Source organism: Sorghum bicolor, chromosome 5 (assembly GCF_000003195.3).
Source record: "Sorghum bicolor cultivar BTx623 chromosome 5, Sorghum_bicolor_NCBIv3, whole genome shotgun sequence".
In the NCBI taxonomy this organism is placed as follows: Eukaryota; Viridiplantae; Streptophyta; class Magnoliopsida; order Poales; family Poaceae; genus Sorghum; species Sorghum bicolor.
This window is the reverse complement of record NC_012874.2, coordinates 6,712,227-6,729,190: the sequence shown is the minus strand read 5'-3', so window position 1 is coordinate 6,729,190 and position 16,964 is coordinate 6,712,227. Positions and strand designations below refer to the sequence as shown.

Here is a 16,964-nt window from a genome sequence, read left to right as displayed (position 1 = left end):
AAAAAACTAAAATTTTTTTATTTATATAATAAATAAATGTTCCAAAACTTAAATTTTTTAAATAAATATGAGAGACATATATCATTGTATTAAGACGAAGAATAAATTAGAAATTGGTGTAAAACCCTTACAAACAACACTCAACATGAGCCAAGATTCATCCTCACTAGAAATCTAAGAAGTACAAAATAAAGATAAACTGCAAAGAAATCCTTCGATGATTAGTGGTCTGATGCAAATTCCTGGGTTGAAGGGAAGGCCAGCAGGCATGGCCTCAATTCTTTGGTCATCTTGGGTGCTTGGAATCCCCTGCAACCACCGTGTTTTTTTATGGAATCTCACCAAGTCTTTTTCCTTGGCCATGGTCTAAATTAGAGGAAAATTTACGGAAAGTCCTTCAAGGTGATAAGAGGTGCCATGTAGGTCTCTCTACTTTTAAAATACCAATTAAAAGTAGAAGCCACGCTAGTGCACTACTCAGCATCCTGGGCGGGTTTGGACCTGGATGACACCCAAAGCCAAGTTGAAGGATCGCCTGTGATTTTCTCTCTCTAATTTATTAGAGATGAGTTTATTTGGGTCACATGATATATTCCCTATCTCAATTCCCAAGTACGTGAGGGATGCTAGGTCAGGGTTGTAGGGGCTAATCTTGGTTAGTTTTTTGAAAAATAACAGATTTAGGTAGATGGCTTTTGATTTGTTCTATCTACTAAGGTTGTTTTTTTATTCGTAGTCTCTATATTCTATTTTCTAAATTGCAAGTCATTCTAATTTTCTAAGGTTGTTACTATGTATCTAAACATAATGCATATAAAATTTATATGATCATTTAGTTGAATAATGTTACATAATTTGGATGGAGAAGCAATAAGAGAATTTAGCTTATTATGATTTTATCCTTTTACTTAGGTTCATTTTTATCTATTTATATGATCCTTTATAGCTAAATAATATTATAAAATTTGGATATGTGCGGTTGCAGAGGCTGTTCTTGTGTCTCCGGTGATGAAATTCATCGAGGCAAAAGAAGAAGGGCTATGGGCTAGCCGAGTGTTCAAACATCAAAACAGTGCTAACGGTGTACCGAGTGTCAAACAAACAACTGGTTATAGGCTCAATTGCACCAAACTCTATGTCGGCTCGGTCCGTGTTTAATTTGGCCCATGCTGACACACAAAGTGCTCAGATCTAGAGCTAGAGCTGATCTAATTGCTCTCAAAGCGGCTCGCACTATATACAACGCGTCGTTGGTTTGTACATCTTCATCTTTTGCTTCCTTTGGTCCTTAATAGTGTAGTTTCATGGTACCTTAATTGGAACTTTTGTTTTTCTTGTCAGTAGTATAATCTCGGGATTACCAAGAACCGTGTCTTTTAAAAAACTCTACTTCTTCTTTCTAATGAAATACGTATCTAGAGAAAGAAAAAAAAATACTACAAGGCGTCATCGCGCATGTAATGAGGTAACGCATTAACATTCTGCGTAACACTTCTACTAATAACGTTACACACGCGTAAATAAAAGAGCTTATTTGCTTATCTAAAAAATTATAGCTAAAGCATTATTTATTATTTTATTATAACATAAAAACACTATTAAATAGTTGGCAGATTCGGATCAAACGAAGACCAAAGTTGTGTTTCTTGCACGTCTAGTCCATTTCGACAGGACGCGTTAGCCATTAGCCAACACGACACTCGACAACAGCTCCATCAATCGCGTTAATTAATGAGTTCATGAGCTGTATGACTCCATGATCCTTGCCGTGCTCTCACCATCACGCGGAGCAGTTCATGATCGGTCGGTCCATGGGCCATGCCATGGCATTGATGACGACAACAACATTAGAGACTCTATGTTTACTTGAGTTTCAAATCTTTCCACCAAAAAATTTTCATTCATCTCATCGAATCTTTGGACACACGCATAGAACATCAAATATAGATAAAAAAAATAAACTAATTATACAGTTTAGTTGAAAATCGCGAGACGAATCTTTTAAACCTAGTTAGTCTATGATTAGTCTTAAGTGCTACAGTAATCCACATGTGCTAATGACAGATTAATTATGCTTAATAAATTTGTCTTGGAGTTTCCAGACGAGCTATGTAATTTGTTTTTTATTAGTTTCTAAAAATCCCTCTCGACATCCTTCCGACACATCCGATGTGACACCCAAAATTTTTCATCTCCAATCTAACAGCCTTAAACAGTATTTTTTTTTTCTCGTAACCAATCAACCAATAGCTGTCAAATCAACCAACAGGTGTCATGACTCATGAGTCAGGCCCTGTTTAGTTCCCCACCCAAAATTTTTTCGTCCATCTCATCAAATCTTTGGACACATGCATGGAACATTAAATGTACATAAAAAATAAACTAATTACACAGTTTGATTGAAAAACGTGAGACGAATCTTTTAAGCCTAGTTACTCCATAATTAGCCTTAAGTGCTACAGTAACTCACATGTGCTAATGATAGATTAATTATGCTTAATAGATTTGTCTTGTAGTTTCCTGATGAGCTATATAATTTGGTTTTTTATTAGTTTCTAAAACCCCTTCCGACACATCCGATGTGACACCCAGAAAATTTTCATCTCCAATATAAGATCCTCAAACAAATAATATCCGAGCCTGGCCCCTCTCCACCAGAGACCCGGGTCCCATCACTGCGAGCAGTTTCGGATCCAGCGAGCGGTTCCCCTTTCCAGTTCCGCGCCTCCCCCTCGTGGGGGATATATAACTTTTTACCATTATTAAGTTTGACACCTCTCCAAATACCAACTTTAGAATGATAAATACATTTTTACCACCAGAACTACGAATTCGATACACATATACCATATTTGCCTTGGTGACAGTCCACATCAGCTGGCCATCATAGAGAGTGAAGGGGAAAAGACATCCCTGCCCCTGGCGTTTTGCTCTCCCTTTCTGTGAGCTTAGGACGCAGCACTGCAGTGTTTTTTTTTCGTATTTTCAGCAAACACAAGATCAAATAAATGATCACACATATATTGGATCTTGTGTTTGCTGAATATTATATGTGAATATTATCAGTTAAATGATTGCACAATCAGCACTGTAGTGGTGAATATTATATGTGATTATTTATATGTGTTAATTTTTTATTCATTATATGTGATCATTTATATGATATTATGTTTGCTGAAAATATAAAAAAAATATACTGCAATGCTGATTGTGTGAGCAAGGCGCCAGGGGCAAGGAGGTCTTTTTCCCTTCATCCTCCATGCTGGCTAGCTGATATGGACTGCCACCAAGGCAAATATGGTATATTTGTATCGAATTCGTGATTCTGGTGGTAAAAATGTATTTACCATTCTAAAGTTGGTATTTGGAGAGGTGCTAAACTTAATAATGGTAAAAAGTTATATATCCCCCCTCGTGGAGTCGCCGTCGAGAAGCCGCCATTCCATTCCATTCCTTCAAAACGAGGACGAGCCCGCCGCCGGTGCCGTCCCTTCTTCCCCCGCGCAGCCACTCACAGCCACAAGCCACCTGCTCCGCGTCGGATCTACAGCGAGCGAGCGAGCGTCACCCGGGGCTCTCGTCGCCGTCGCCGTCGCCGTCACCAACCCGTCGTCTTCTTGCCTGCGAAGTCAAGTCTCCTCCCAAAGTCACCACCACAGAAAATTCCAACCCAACCACTTCCGCTCCGCGGGCGGGCCAGCTGCTGCCCTCCCCGCTTTATTAAGACCGTCCGCCACGGCGACTCCGACGACTCCCCCCGCGGCCTCCCCCGCCAGCTCCCCCTCGCCGCCGACCATCCACGCCTCCAAGCGCCGCCGCCGCCGCGGGACCGAGACCGAAGCCACGGGGAACTCGCCGCTGCGGGGCGGCGGGGGCTCCGCCTCCGCCTCCGCCCCTCGCTCCTCCTCGTCGCCGCCTGCGGGGGCTCCTCCTCTCTCTCTGCCGCCGCCGGGGTTTGACCCGCTCGACCCTGACGCTGACCCGCCCCCCAAGCCGCCGCTCACGCCCGTCGAGGTGAGGCACTGCAAGAAGGCGCTCAAGGCGCTCGAGAATAAGCTCGGGAAGCCCGCTAAGCTTGCCAAGGAGTTCTACAGCCTCCCGGTATGTAAATTCCTCCCCCCCCCCTCTCTTCCTCCCACCTCTCCTCACCGTGATAATCGTGCGCGAAATTAGGATTATCTAGCTATCTACATCATTTCCCTTCAGAATTACTAGAATAAAGGGAACATAAATACATAAACCTTAATTAAGTCTGTTACCATGAGCCGAGAACCCCAACAAAATTGGGTTGCCAAAGAAAATGCAGAGTGCGAATTTTGTTCATTAGCTAGCATGAGCCTACCGTGATATCTTCCAACTTATTAGTAGGCCAGTGTAGATTACTTCTATGTGAAGCATTTAGGTAGGCTCTTTTGTACACTTTACAGACACAATGATAAGTCTTGGACACGACGATTAGTTGATTACAATGATAAGTCTTAGGCCTTTGACTATCCTGAACTGCATCATCACATGGCGTGTAACATTATCTTTGCTTCGAACCTAAGATTTGGACCAGCAAAGCGTATTGGATGAGTAGATGCTTCTAGCTTCTCAATATTGCTTCAGTCAAACTAGCATTTAGTAAAACAATTGCAAAACCTTGTCTAGTTATACTCACAGTCCCTCCTCTTCCACGAATCAGTCATTTGCATTGCCTGTAGCTTCTCTTTCAAGACATATGATGGCATAGTCCCCATGCTTCTTGTTTACTTCCTGTAAATTGATGTTCTAGTCGGTTTTATCTGTCGGAGTTACAAGGAGATGTTTTTGAGGTAGAACTGATGCCAGCCAATACTGCATTCTGATTAAACAGTGGAATTACCAGCTGTTAGCACATTGCTGTAACAAGTGCAAAAACCCATGCTGTTGAACTTATTTCAGTGAAAGAGATAGAACCAACCCTTTGTTATGCATTCACCTTTTGGGTTAAGTCCAATGTGCCAAGAAATCACACACTTGTCTCTTCCATTGCTTTCTGTTTTTTTGAACGTAATGGCAGGAGCTCTGCCTTCCAATTAAGAAGAGTAGAATTGGCCTATTTCATTTTATGTTATCGAATACGTAGGAGAGCTGTGTATTATTGCAGTATAATAGGAGTTTAAGAAACACAACACACACCAACATCCCCACAATTAGCTTTTGTTCATTTCTTCCAAATTGTCAAAGCAAGATTTTTTTGTTGTTGTTGTAAAGATTTACAAGATAATTGTCACAGGCTCACAGGAAATATTTCTTTGAACTAAGCAAAACAACCTTGTTTTCAGGATATAAGAACAGAGCTTCAGTCAGCACAAAAATTTAGTGTTGCTCGGAAACAAGAAAATAGGGGAAGAAACCGCTACACTGATGTGTTGCCATGTAAGCTCATGAACTTGTACAGGGTTGCAAGTGTAGATAGGAAGATCCCATTATTCCCATATCAAATCATTAATTTTGTTTAACTTGATTTCTTTTCTGTAGTTGATCGAACCAGGGTACGGTTACAGTCTTCAACAGGCAATGATTACATCAATGCCAGCCATATAGAGGTAAAAATAAAATTGGCATGTTTCATTGTAATTTGGTTTTTATGCATGTTTCCTTTTTGGTCCAGTAACTCCAATCATTGTCTGACTTGTGCCATATAAACTTTGCAGATTGCTGGCAGAAATCTAACAAAGTTCATTTCCACTCAAGGACCGCTAGCCAATACAATTGAAAATTTTTGGCAGATGGTATATGATAATCACTGCCCTGTGATTGTTATGCTCACCAAATTTGATGGTCTTAAGGTGCTCAGATACAACATAATCTTGTTTTTGAACTTGAAATTTATTAGCTATTTCCTCTTAATTGATAATATAATTTTAAATAGTATTCACGTTCAAATAATTGCAGTGTGATGAGTATCTACCATTGAGCAAGGGAGAGGATATTTTTGGAAAATTTACCATTAAGATCACAAAGTTCAGGAAAGATGGTCAATTAGTGTTGCGTGGTGTTGAGATTCGACGGGATGAGGTGAATATATATAAAGCTTTTTACATGCTTTCTGTTCTAGGTAAACTGTAAGATAGGCAGGTCACCATGGAGTCTATTCTGTCTTTTACATCACAATGTATATATTTCAAGATGAAGAATTATTCTTGTGCCGATAAACATAGGAAGACAGACTTGAGTTCAGCTTTTGGAGGAGCTTGTAGCTGTGCACAAAGCATTTCCATTCTGGAGGAAAGACTATGGTTATAATCTGGTTGAATTAGATGTGTAGTTTATTTGTTAGTCCTGGATTACTGCCTGGTCAACCTAGGGTTATCATGCATACTTATTTGGTAGTGAAGGTTTTGGTTTAATATTTTTGGGCCCTTACCTATCATAGGCAAATCAGCCAGATAGTGGCATTCCAATGTGTCCTGGTAACAGTGTAACTAGTTAGTGAGATCAGATGCCAATTCTTGCTGAGATAGTATTGCTGAGTGAGATGCCAAATCTTCTTATTGTGATCCTGCAGACTCTTTGACCAGTAATTTTCAGTTTTTCACCTCATATTCTTCCATGAATTCTTTTATTTCCTCACATTGTCTCCTCTTTTGTTTACCTCTCCCTATAGGCTTATCATCTCCTCGTTCTCCTTTGCATAGCAGTGTGGTATTCTTGCAATTTTTTTGCTGAAGGATTATATCATTGAATTTTCTCCTGTCTGTGTTTCTTTATGTTGTAGTCAGATGAAGTGCGATCTCTTCTCCACATTGAGTATCCTGAGTGGCCTGACCATGGGGTGCCAAATGGCAGTGCTGATGTAAGAAGGATTCTAAAAAGATTGTATCACATTCCAAGAGAATGGCCAATAGTTGCACATTGCAGGTTTGTTTCAAATCATGAAATCAATGTTATGCTTTTTGGAGTTTCTTCTTATAAAAAATGCCTTGCTTTCTGGTGGGACCTTTCCTACATGGTTATAACTTATTCACTTTCTCAGTAAAATTGCTTTCTCTTGCAGCGCAGGCATTGGAAGAACAGGTGCTTATATCACCATCCATAATACAATAGAGAGAATTTTACGTGGAGAACAGGAGGCTGTCGATCTTGTTGAAACTGTCAAAAAATTTAGATCACAGCGACCTGGAATGGTCCAAACAGAGGTATGGTTGATCCTTTTCTTTTGTCTCTGCGGCCTAGTTACATAATCCTCATCTGCACAGAGTAGCTTCCATATAGTGTTGTCAGTACTTGCTTACCAAAAGACTTCAGAAAGTGTCTGCTCGCATGATGGTGATTTTTTCCTTTTTTCTGCTGAACTATAGTTAGTGGATGCATGGTTGCTCATAACTATACTCTAAATCTGAACTTTAGCTATAATTTTAGAAGTAGTACATAATTATTTGTTATATATAAAGGTGGGTTTTCCAGGTGTAGGTGGTAGGTAGATATTCTTTTGCTTGGTAATTGCAGTATGTGGCTAGCAGTTGCTTTGCGAGGGGTCTATGGGAGTTGGGTTATTCTGATCACTAGGGGTCTTTTAGTCAAATTATATTATCCTTTGATCGGGCAATTGTGAAGAGCAACTCATTAACAGATCTGCTAGAAGTGCTTCCATTTAGTTTCCCAAATGACTTTTCTGCTTTGCAGGAACAATACAAGTGTTGCCACCAGGCAATCAGAGATGAATTGAAAGATCTTGTATCGAGTTCAAAACATTGAGCCACTTTTGAGGTAGGCCTCATGTGCACACTTTTCTGTGACAAACATGTGCTTGACTGCATCAGTAGTACCAGAACCTTTGCATTATCTTCTAATCTTGGTTCTGTTTGCCTTCAGGAATGAGTAGCGCCAGCAGTGATGTTGTACTGATGTATCTGACAGCGTGATGCCTCATTCCTTGCTCCATTCTTCAAGCTTACTAAGAGCCTTCATGTACAACATGAAGTTTGAAATGAGTGAAGCCTTTCTAACATTCCCTGGTCAAGTATTTGGGGTTTGATGGATTTGTCCAACCTTCTGTGATCTAACATTTCCCGGATGACATAAAAGATCGGCACATTGTATCACTCTCTCTCCCCCCTGAATTAGAGTTTACAAGATGTTAGGATATCAATATTGATTGTGGCATCGCCCACCAGATTGTATTTTTGGTTAATGGTGTATGCATGAAATATAGTGCACATGAAGGATATGATATTGGTGTGCTGTGGAGGGAAAGATTGACGTGCGCACTATTCAGTCAATTATTCAGGTATGGTCCATTGTTGCTTGTTGGTGACTTGGTGTAACAAGTTCGGTATCACAAGGTTTGTGTGTTGAAGAGGGGTTTTGGTCAATGGAATCGTGCAAAGTTGACCTGGCCCTAATACACCGTGGAAGCTTCTTGTGCAGGGCGAATTGTCTGGGTTTAGCTCAGAACTTCAGGGTACACAGGCCTTGTTTGGATGTAGTCGTATTCACATCAATCCACATGTGTTGAGGTGGATTGGAGTGGAACTTGAACTAAATTCCACTCCAATCCACACCAACACACATGGATTGAAGTAAATACAACAACATCCAAACAAGGCCTAAATTGGAAACGCATTCTGTAGTTGACTTCCTGGAGCAGCAAGAAGCTTGCCCTGGATAATCTGCATGGCAGCATTGGTATCTGAAAGTGTAGCGTATCCAGATCCCCAACGGCATGCTGGATCAGACAGTATCAGTTAGTTCCAAAACTTCCAATTCATCTGTGCCTCAATTTTTAACACCGACACTCTTGAGCAGATATGTGAACGACATTTACCAAGTATGATAACACGTAAGTTTACTGAAAAGCACCGCAGATATGAATCCTTAGAACGACATTTACAGACATTCTCAAGCAGATATGTAAACCTGCACCCCCACTAGTATGATTACACTTAAGTTCACTGAAAAGCACACTAATGAATCCTTAGAAACATCTCACTAAACAATTAAGTCGTTAGCGAAGCTTCACACTAAGAAACCAAAATGCATTCTGCAGTTACAAATTTGCGTAGCTGTAGACTGTAGTAGCAGCTAGCAACCTGAGCTTAAATTCTATCAGATAGTTTCCAAAGTATATTAAAAACAAGAGATATAATATTATACATGCATGATTGGAATTATGTTATTCGATGCATCAGTGCATTCATTTTTGTGTATGGTTCTGGTTCATGGTTGAAAGTAAAACAAAAAAGTGAGCTAAACACTTTAGCCACCAAATGCAAAATCAATATGAGAAGAACCTTCAGTTTTCCTGCATCTCTGTAGAAGATTAGCCACTATATGAGCAGCATATGGCCAATGACATAGTGGACCAGAAAAAATATAATATATAGTGGGGTCTGACAGGAACACAAACTCACAGCCACAGGTAAAAGTAAAAGCTATATATATTGCCTCAATTTTAAAACAGCAACATAATCTGGATCAGATTTTTGGACGACCTTTTTTCTGAAAAAAAAGGAAGGGTTCTGAAGCTTCTATTGGATACAGCAGATCACGCATGCTATAAGCTGAAAAAGAAAAGGCAAGCAGCACTCTGCGACGAAGCATGCATGCATGCTTGCTTCGAAGCCATTATTGACACCATTGTTGTTGTGATGTTGTCTTGGTAAGCTAGTGCATGACGTAGACGTCGTACTCGACGGTGGCGTCGCCGGTGGTGAAGTCGAGCCAGTGGGTGCGGAGCAGCGCGTACCCACGGGCGAAGCGGAACGCCCCCGTGCCGCCGACGACGGGGAGCTCGCGGACGGCGTCGAGCGGGCAGTTGCGTCCCAGCAGCGCCAGCGTGCTGCCGTTGTAGTCCCCCGCCGTGAACACCAGGTTCATGGCCTGGAGGAAGCCGAGCTTGGCCTGGTCGGACCCCATGTACAGGCCCTGGGCGCGGCCGACGACGGCGCTGGAGCTCTGCTCCGGCCCGTCCGTCAGCGGGTCGTCCATCACGTTCACCATCCCGAACAGCGGCGACGGCGACGTCGCCGGCGCGCTCACCACCCGCACCGCCGTCGGCGACTTGCCGCTCACCGTGTCGTGGAAGTAGAAGTGCAGGTGCGTTGGCGCGTCGCCGGTGCCGGCGGATGCCTTATTCGCGCGCCGCTGATGCCGGGCATGGCTGCCGCCGGCGGCCGTAGCAGGCTCGTCGTCTTGCAGCTGGGCGGCCTCGGCTGCGACGACGACTGCCAGCACCAGGAAGAGCAGGAACGTCGTCGTCGTCGCTCCTTTCTGCTTGATGGCCATTGTTGTTGATGTGAGCTATAGTGTTGTAGTGTCAAGTGTGAGTGTGACCTGGGTGAATTTATAGTGGAATGGAGTGCTGTAGGTAGGCGTGAAAAAAAGATTGGTGACGCGCGCGTTGAAGGAGCCTGATGGGGGAACTTCAGATGGCTGGTGCAAGAATACGAACAAAGCGAGACTGGTAGTGGTAGGGCTCGCGCGGCACTGCTTTGCTTGGCCAATTACCATGAAAGCCACCTCTGGTGGGGAATGGTGGTGGTGGGGAGCACGATGCAGACTTGCAGAGGGAGCAGATCGCATTCGCGAATATGAATTGCTTGGCTGTCGTTTTGGAGGAGATCGATCGATCGAGTTTCTCAACCGATCCATGCTCATCACTGCGCTGTGCACTTGTCGGTGGATGGCAAAACGAGACAGGTTACTACAACACTTCTGAGAGCGGACTGTTTCTTGTGTTTTTGTCCATGTTGTGCATGCTTCGCTTCCACGCACGGCTATTAACTATTATCTGACCTTCTGGCCTGATTCGGTAGATTTCCATATGTTGCCCACGACGAGGCTACAAGGCTTGCAGTGCATCGATGCAATGCCACCACCTGGAGGCAGAAATAATGGGAACGAGAGCTTGGTTACGCCGACCGCGCACTAGCTAGCTAGTGTTCCAAATTTGTGCACAGAAGAACCAACGTTCAATGACAACAATTCATTATGATACTTTCTTTTTTTGGGTTTCGTGAACGGGCCCTCATAGCAGAAGCAGTTACAATACAACAGGCTCTGGTAAGCCAAGGATTACCAGCAAAGCTCGCTCCCCCATTTTTATCAAAAGCTAATTTACCAACAATGGCAAACAACTTAGAACTAACCAGAGCAGCAAGAAAAACCAAGGACAGCCACAACACCTAAACAAACTGAACATGTGAGAACAAAAATACATCAACACAACCGTTGCCTACGTAGAAGCTATAACCATGGTGGCAATGCATCCACCCAAGTGAGACAATATGACTGTACCTTCTACAAAAATCGGCGGCCAAGCATTTGCTAAAGGAGAGACCAAGCAACCTTTGGTAGCAAAGCTTGCATCCTAGCTCCACGAGAACCATCACGACTTTAGCAGCAAAAAAAGCATCCGCCACAAAGTACGTGTCAGAGAAGAGAGACCAACAACTGCCAAGCATGTGTCGAGAAAGACACGGTAGCAGCAAAGCATCTGCCACGGAAACCAAACACAGTGGTGAAGCATGTGCCAAAAGGAACAACCAAAACAACACTATAGTAGGAGAAACCATTATGAGGACAGGGCCTTGTTTACTTCTAAAATTTTTTTACAAAATGTGTATAGTAGCACTTTCGTTTGTATTTGACAAATATTGTCTAATTATAGACTAACTAGGCTCAAAAGATTCGTCTCGTCAATTCCGACCAAACTGTGTAATTAGTTTTTATTTTCATCTATATTTAATACTCAATGCATACGTCTAAAGATTCGATGTGAAGGAGAATCTGGAAAATTTTGCAAAATTTTTGGGAACTAAACAAGGCCCAGATGTGGGGCGCACACATAGGAACAAAACCCGGTGACATGACAAGTACCATGGAAGGTGAGGTTAGTCCTAGGCTTTGTTTAGTTCCGAAAATTTTTGGGAAATCTACACTGTAGCACTTTCGTTTGTATTTGACAAATATTGTCCAATTATGAACTAACTAGGCTTAAAAGATCCGTCTCGTCAATTCCAACTAAACTGTGCAATTAGTTTTTTTATTTTCGTCTATATTTAATACTCCATACATGCGTCTAAAGATTCGATGTGACGGAAAATGTGAAAAATTTTGCAAAATTTTATAGGAAGTAAACAAGCCCTAGCTGTCCATATCGGCCGTTCCGAGAGCACGTGAGTTCGCCATCTAATTCAGCCAGGAGCTGATGGCAACAATAGGATAAAGTGGAGAGATCCAGATGAAAAAATGCAAAGAAATATAAACACCAAATGAATTGTAAAAGTTGATCTCAAAATTTACATAGACTTGAGGGTTCCCGATACAATGTGTTTTGTTAGCTTCTTGCATTCTCCCAAACAATGCACAAATTAACTGAAACTTTTAAAATCTATATAAAATCAAAACCTAATGTAGAAATGATAATTCAAATTGTGTTAAGTTCCTTTTGACCGGAGTGTGTAACCATATGAAATATAAATCATAAAAAGCCTAAAGACATGTACAACCTATAGACAATCTACTGAAAAGCCTGGAAATTGTCAACTCTAAAGTTAGGAATATAAATTTGCATGTTAGGACCAGAAGAGGCTCAATGTCAGTCCCTTACTCAGTCTGGAACAAAAGAGTTGGCATACACGTGAATTATTTTGAATATGATAAAAAAAACCTAAATGCATCTGGAAATAGTTTAGGCTACCAATGCAAAATCGTTTAGTGGTTTTTTATTATTTTCTAAAAATGATTAAATCCTTCGCAGCATAAGTGGACAAAAATCCATTATTGCACGGGCATATATCTAGTATAGAGAAAAAAATCCTTATTTGAAAGAAAACTTGATATTCCTAATTTAGCACTTAAACTTCAAATCTTTCTTATCTGACCAAGTTTTTTTTTTCTATTTCAAATAATAAGGAATTTTCAAAACTCCATGCCTCTCCCTATACGGTTCAACTTCTCTCGACGCTGTTATATAAAATAATATAATTAAAGAAAACTTCTCCTGATGCCACCGAAGAACAAGGCGTGTTTAGTTTCCTTTTTATCCCAAAAAATTCTAAGTTTTAGTCCATCATATTGCATAATAAAACTAAACACCATGCAATTTTTTTGGTAAAATAGTTGCCATTCTCTATTTTGGATTTTAGCCTTAAGAGGCTAAAAAAGCCCAAAAGAGCCTAAGAGGTCATAACGAGGACAATAAATTCTGCATTTTGGATGAAACTAAACATAACCCTAAAATTTTTAGCATTTTATAATTATCATTCTAAAGTAGTAAACATTTTGCATTTTGTAATTCATCATTCTAAAGTAGTTAACATTTTGCATTTTACATTCCATGAGCAACTAATCATGCCCTAAATAAAACCTTGGCACACGGATCGGATCTATATGGACCACGGAGACACAAAGATGCATGTCCAGCCACCGGCGGCCGATTCTGCTCCAACTCCTTACTCCCGGGAGGAGGAAGTCAGCGACGAGCTATGGTCCAACCTCATGTCCGTGGCGGTGCGGTCCTTAGTGAACAGCTCGCACCGAAAGCACGTCGTCCACAAGCTCAGCTCCCTCCTCTCGGGCTACTCCGCCGCCTACAGCTCTAGCAAGGACCCTGAGTATGAGGATGTCACCGACACTGAATGGTTCTTCAGTGGCGGATCCAGGATTTGGTTAGGACTAGGGCCAAATTCTAGTAGCGAAAAGCCAAAAACTACACCATCGTCTATATAATCTATGTATAAAAATTGTTATTACAAAGAAAATTTTTTAGATCAGAAGTTCTCGATCGTAACATTGTCCATTCGTTTCCAAGATTCATGGTGGAGTTTTCTTTTTGTTAAGATCAGAACAGATGTAGTTGAAAAATTACAGGGGATTCAGTTACTTCATAAATTGGATCAGTGCTTTCTTGAGGTCGCGACAGAACAAATGTCCTTTGTATTTGGTAATTATTGTCCAATTTTATAGACTAATTAGACTCAAAAGATTCATCCTGTAAATTATAAGCAAATGGTGTAATTAGTTATTTTTTATATCTATATTTAATGCTTTATACATGTGTCTAAAGATTCAATATGACAAGAAATCTTTTAAAAAAAATTGGAAACTAAACAAGGCCAAACTCTCATAAATTAACAAGGCAGTGGTCCAGAAATTAAAGAGCTATACTAGAATACCTAGACTACAACTAGGGCCAAGGCCCTAGTGGCCCTAGGCCTGAGTCCGTCGATGGTTCTTCCTCGTCTCCATGCCACAGTCCTTCTCCACTGGTTCAGGCCTCCCAGGCAACGCGCTCCTCGCCGCCCGACCCATATGGATCACCACTGCCCTCTCCGACGCCCCCTGTGTCCCCATCGGCACCGGGGTGCTCGAGCTCGGCTCCACCAAATTTATCTTCCAGACCACAGAAAGCATTCCCAGGATCCTGTCGTTTTTTAATCAGTATGCGACTGAGATCGTTGATTAGCATGTGGCTAAGGCCGTCGATCAGGACAGGTGCTAACCTCGTTGTGTGGCTTGTATGTTGCATTTCTAGATCCTATAACTGTTCATTGCAATAACTAGCAAAGACTGCAAGGTGGGGTAGCTAATTTTTTTTATTATATAATGTTTATTTATTTTTTACTTGAGCTGAAAAGAAAAATTATAAATATTTTGTAAAAAGGTTGCCTTCAATTTTCTTCTTGCAACATTTTTATTGTCATTTTGCTAGATTTATTTGGAATACTGTGCATGCCACATTTGGAATTCAACCGCCATCTAGCATGGGTAATATACATATGTTTGGTTCTTGGCTTTTGGGTTTTTGGCCTAAGTATAAAAATCAAATTATATTAGGAACAACTGCTATTTGTTAGGCTATATGGTTGAATAGAAATGATATGGTATTCAACAAAGCTAAACCAAACATCTTTTTGCAGGAAGTTTTCAGAGCAACATATTGGACTGAATATGGTCGCTGCTACATAAAGAAGGTGAAAGATTGAATATCAATAACAATTGCTGGATCTTGGAAAAGTCATTATGGAGGTCTTTACGAAGTTTGGATGGAAGTTACAAAATAGAATTGAATCTTAGTCTTGGTTCTTTTTCTTTTCTTTGAACCTCTTGTGTTTTGTCTTTGTTTATCCTCTCTTTTGAGATAGCTGAGCTTAAGTGCTCCTGGATGTAATGAATCTGCTGTGTATATCTTTTCGGGGTGTAGAGTCTGAAACTTCGCTCCGTTATTTTTTTTTAAAAAAAACCTCAGTTCATCAATTAAACCACGGTCTGATATCTCATAAATTAAATGTTTAGTTCCTTGGCTCTCTTTCAAATTTACATTTGACATCTTGTATATGTCTTGTAAATTGTATTTGTGGACTCATAATTGCCGTTTTTTAATCTAAAAATAAAACATCTCACTGGATTCATCACAATACTAGCTACTCATGTTTGCTGAAGGGCGAAGGCACACCTTCAAGCAGCCACTAGCCGTGCACTGTTGTTGTGTCAACACTACCGGAGAGCCGGCCTTTGCCGTGTGCCTGAAAGTTTGCCGTGTGCAACACACGGCAAAGGTCGAGTTTGCCGTGTGGCCAGAAAAAGCACATGGCAAAAGCTAGGCACACGGTATACATGGCCTTTGCCGTGTGTTACTCACGGCAAACACAAGGCACACGGCGAACCCAAACCTTTAACGTGAGCAATACACGGCAAAAACAGGGTACACGGCAAAAACTAACTCCACACTAACGCCCACCCTCCAGCCATCAACGTTTGCAGTGTGCGACCGTGAGGCACACGGCAAAGCCTGAGTTTGCCGTGTGCTTGTGTTTGACACACGGCAAACACAATCTTTGCCGTGTGCCAAATGTGCAGCACACGGCGAACAATTTGTTTTTTTTTTTCAGATTTTGCCCTCCACATTTTTTCTTGTCTACACATTCACCATTTGTAAGTCCGTATTCAAATTTCATAAAATTTGAAACATGTTTGCTATATTTTTGCAATTAACAACATTTAATTTCATTTTTCCAGATGCGGTCAAATTTGAACTACGACTCAGTGAAATTGTTGAAAAAAAATATGGGAAAAATGATATTCATGTTACCCAACCCTGTCTAAGAACACACATTCGAAACGAAAATGACTTTCGAATGCCGTGGTTAGGAGACACGACGCCGAACATGCGTTGGTACTTTTCAAAAATTCTAATAAATGCTATTTTATTTCATAAATCTTGAAACTTGTACATATATCATGTTATCATACATAGAGGCCATAAAAAAGTTTGGGAAGATTTCGAACAAGTTGCCTTATATGACGTGTAGAAACCAAACAATCTTTGAAGAAGTTTGAGAGAGTTACGAGTGAAGGAGTATGAGTTGGAGTAGATTCGACTTTTATATTTGAGTTTGATTTCGAAACTTTTTCTATAGGCACTACACCACATAGGTTGTGTCATGTTCAAATTTGGGAATTTTTGGGAATCGTTTGCTATTTCTTAATTAATTTCAGTATTTATTGATTTTGAAACGAGAAAATTCGAATTAAAGAAATAAACACATGAAATAATGGTGTAGTATGTTTGTAAACATGGAATATACATTGTGAAGTTCATTTGACAAAGAATTTATATAAAAATTTGATTTATTAAGTAAGTTTATATTTGTAAACATAAAATTTTGTTTACTGTTTGCCGTGTGCCCCTTGAAGCAGCACACGACAAAGTGTTCGCCGTGGGCAAAATCAAGGCACACGGCAAAGAGGCGTGTTTGCCGTGTGCTTCTGATCTAGCACACGGCAAACCCCCCTCGGGGGGACTTAATCCCACGCGCGCGGCCGGTCAACTCACGGGACTCAACTCTTCTCCCCCGAGCCCCAGCCGCGCCCGCCACTGCAGCCGCCCACCGCCGCCGCCCACGAGCTGCCGGTGCCCACTGCCTGAAGCGCCCCTGGTAAACCAGGAACTTAAATGTGATACAATACTAGTCCCAGGAGGCTAGTAACACATT

General features: G+C 41.2%; 2 protein-coding genes and 1 long non-coding RNA gene across 5 annotated transcripts; 2 read left to right on the top strand and 1 right to left on the bottom strand.

Annotated features, from left to right (window-relative positions):
• LOC8072764 (protein-tyrosine-phosphatase PTP1) lies at positions 3,373 to 8,339 on the top strand. Of its 3 annotated transcripts, XM_002450380.2 has the most exons (9): positions 3,373 to 4,101; positions 5,307 to 5,400; positions 5,503 to 5,570; positions 5,679 to 5,813; positions 5,920 to 6,042; positions 6,743 to 6,885; positions 7,022 to 7,163; positions 7,651 to 7,734; positions 7,840 to 8,339. In XM_002450380.2, the coding sequence occupies exons 1-8, from the start codon at positions 3,388 to 3,390 to the stop codon at positions 7,720 to 7,722; spliced, it is 1,491 nt and encodes a 496-aa protein (XP_002450425.2). In that variant the 5' UTR covers positions 3,373 to 3,387; the 3' UTR covers positions 7,723 to 7,734; positions 7,840 to 8,339. The 3 variants fall into 3 exon arrangements, 2 of the variants coding, with proteins under 2 accessions (XP_002450425.2, XP_021317389.1); XR_002453592.1 differs by lacking the exon at positions 7,840 to 8,339 and having other exon boundaries at positions 7,027 to 7,163; XM_021461714.1 differs by lacking the exons at positions 7,651 to 7,734; positions 7,840 to 8,339 and having other exon boundaries at positions 7,027 to 7,164.
• Positions 9,385 to 10,592, bottom strand: LOC8079733 (dirigent protein 21). The gene has a single exon (XM_002449059.2). It carries the CDS (start codon positions 10,249 to 10,251, stop codon positions 9,631 to 9,633), a length of 621 nt encoding a protein of 206 aa, XP_002449104.1. The 5' UTR covers positions 10,252 to 10,592; the 3' UTR covers positions 9,385 to 9,630.
• LOC110435720 lies at positions 14,203 to 15,267 on the top strand. Its single transcript, XR_002453571.1, has 2 exons — positions 14,203 to 14,545; positions 14,889 to 15,267. It is a non-coding gene; the product is annotated as an uncharacterized LOC110435720 (long non-coding RNA).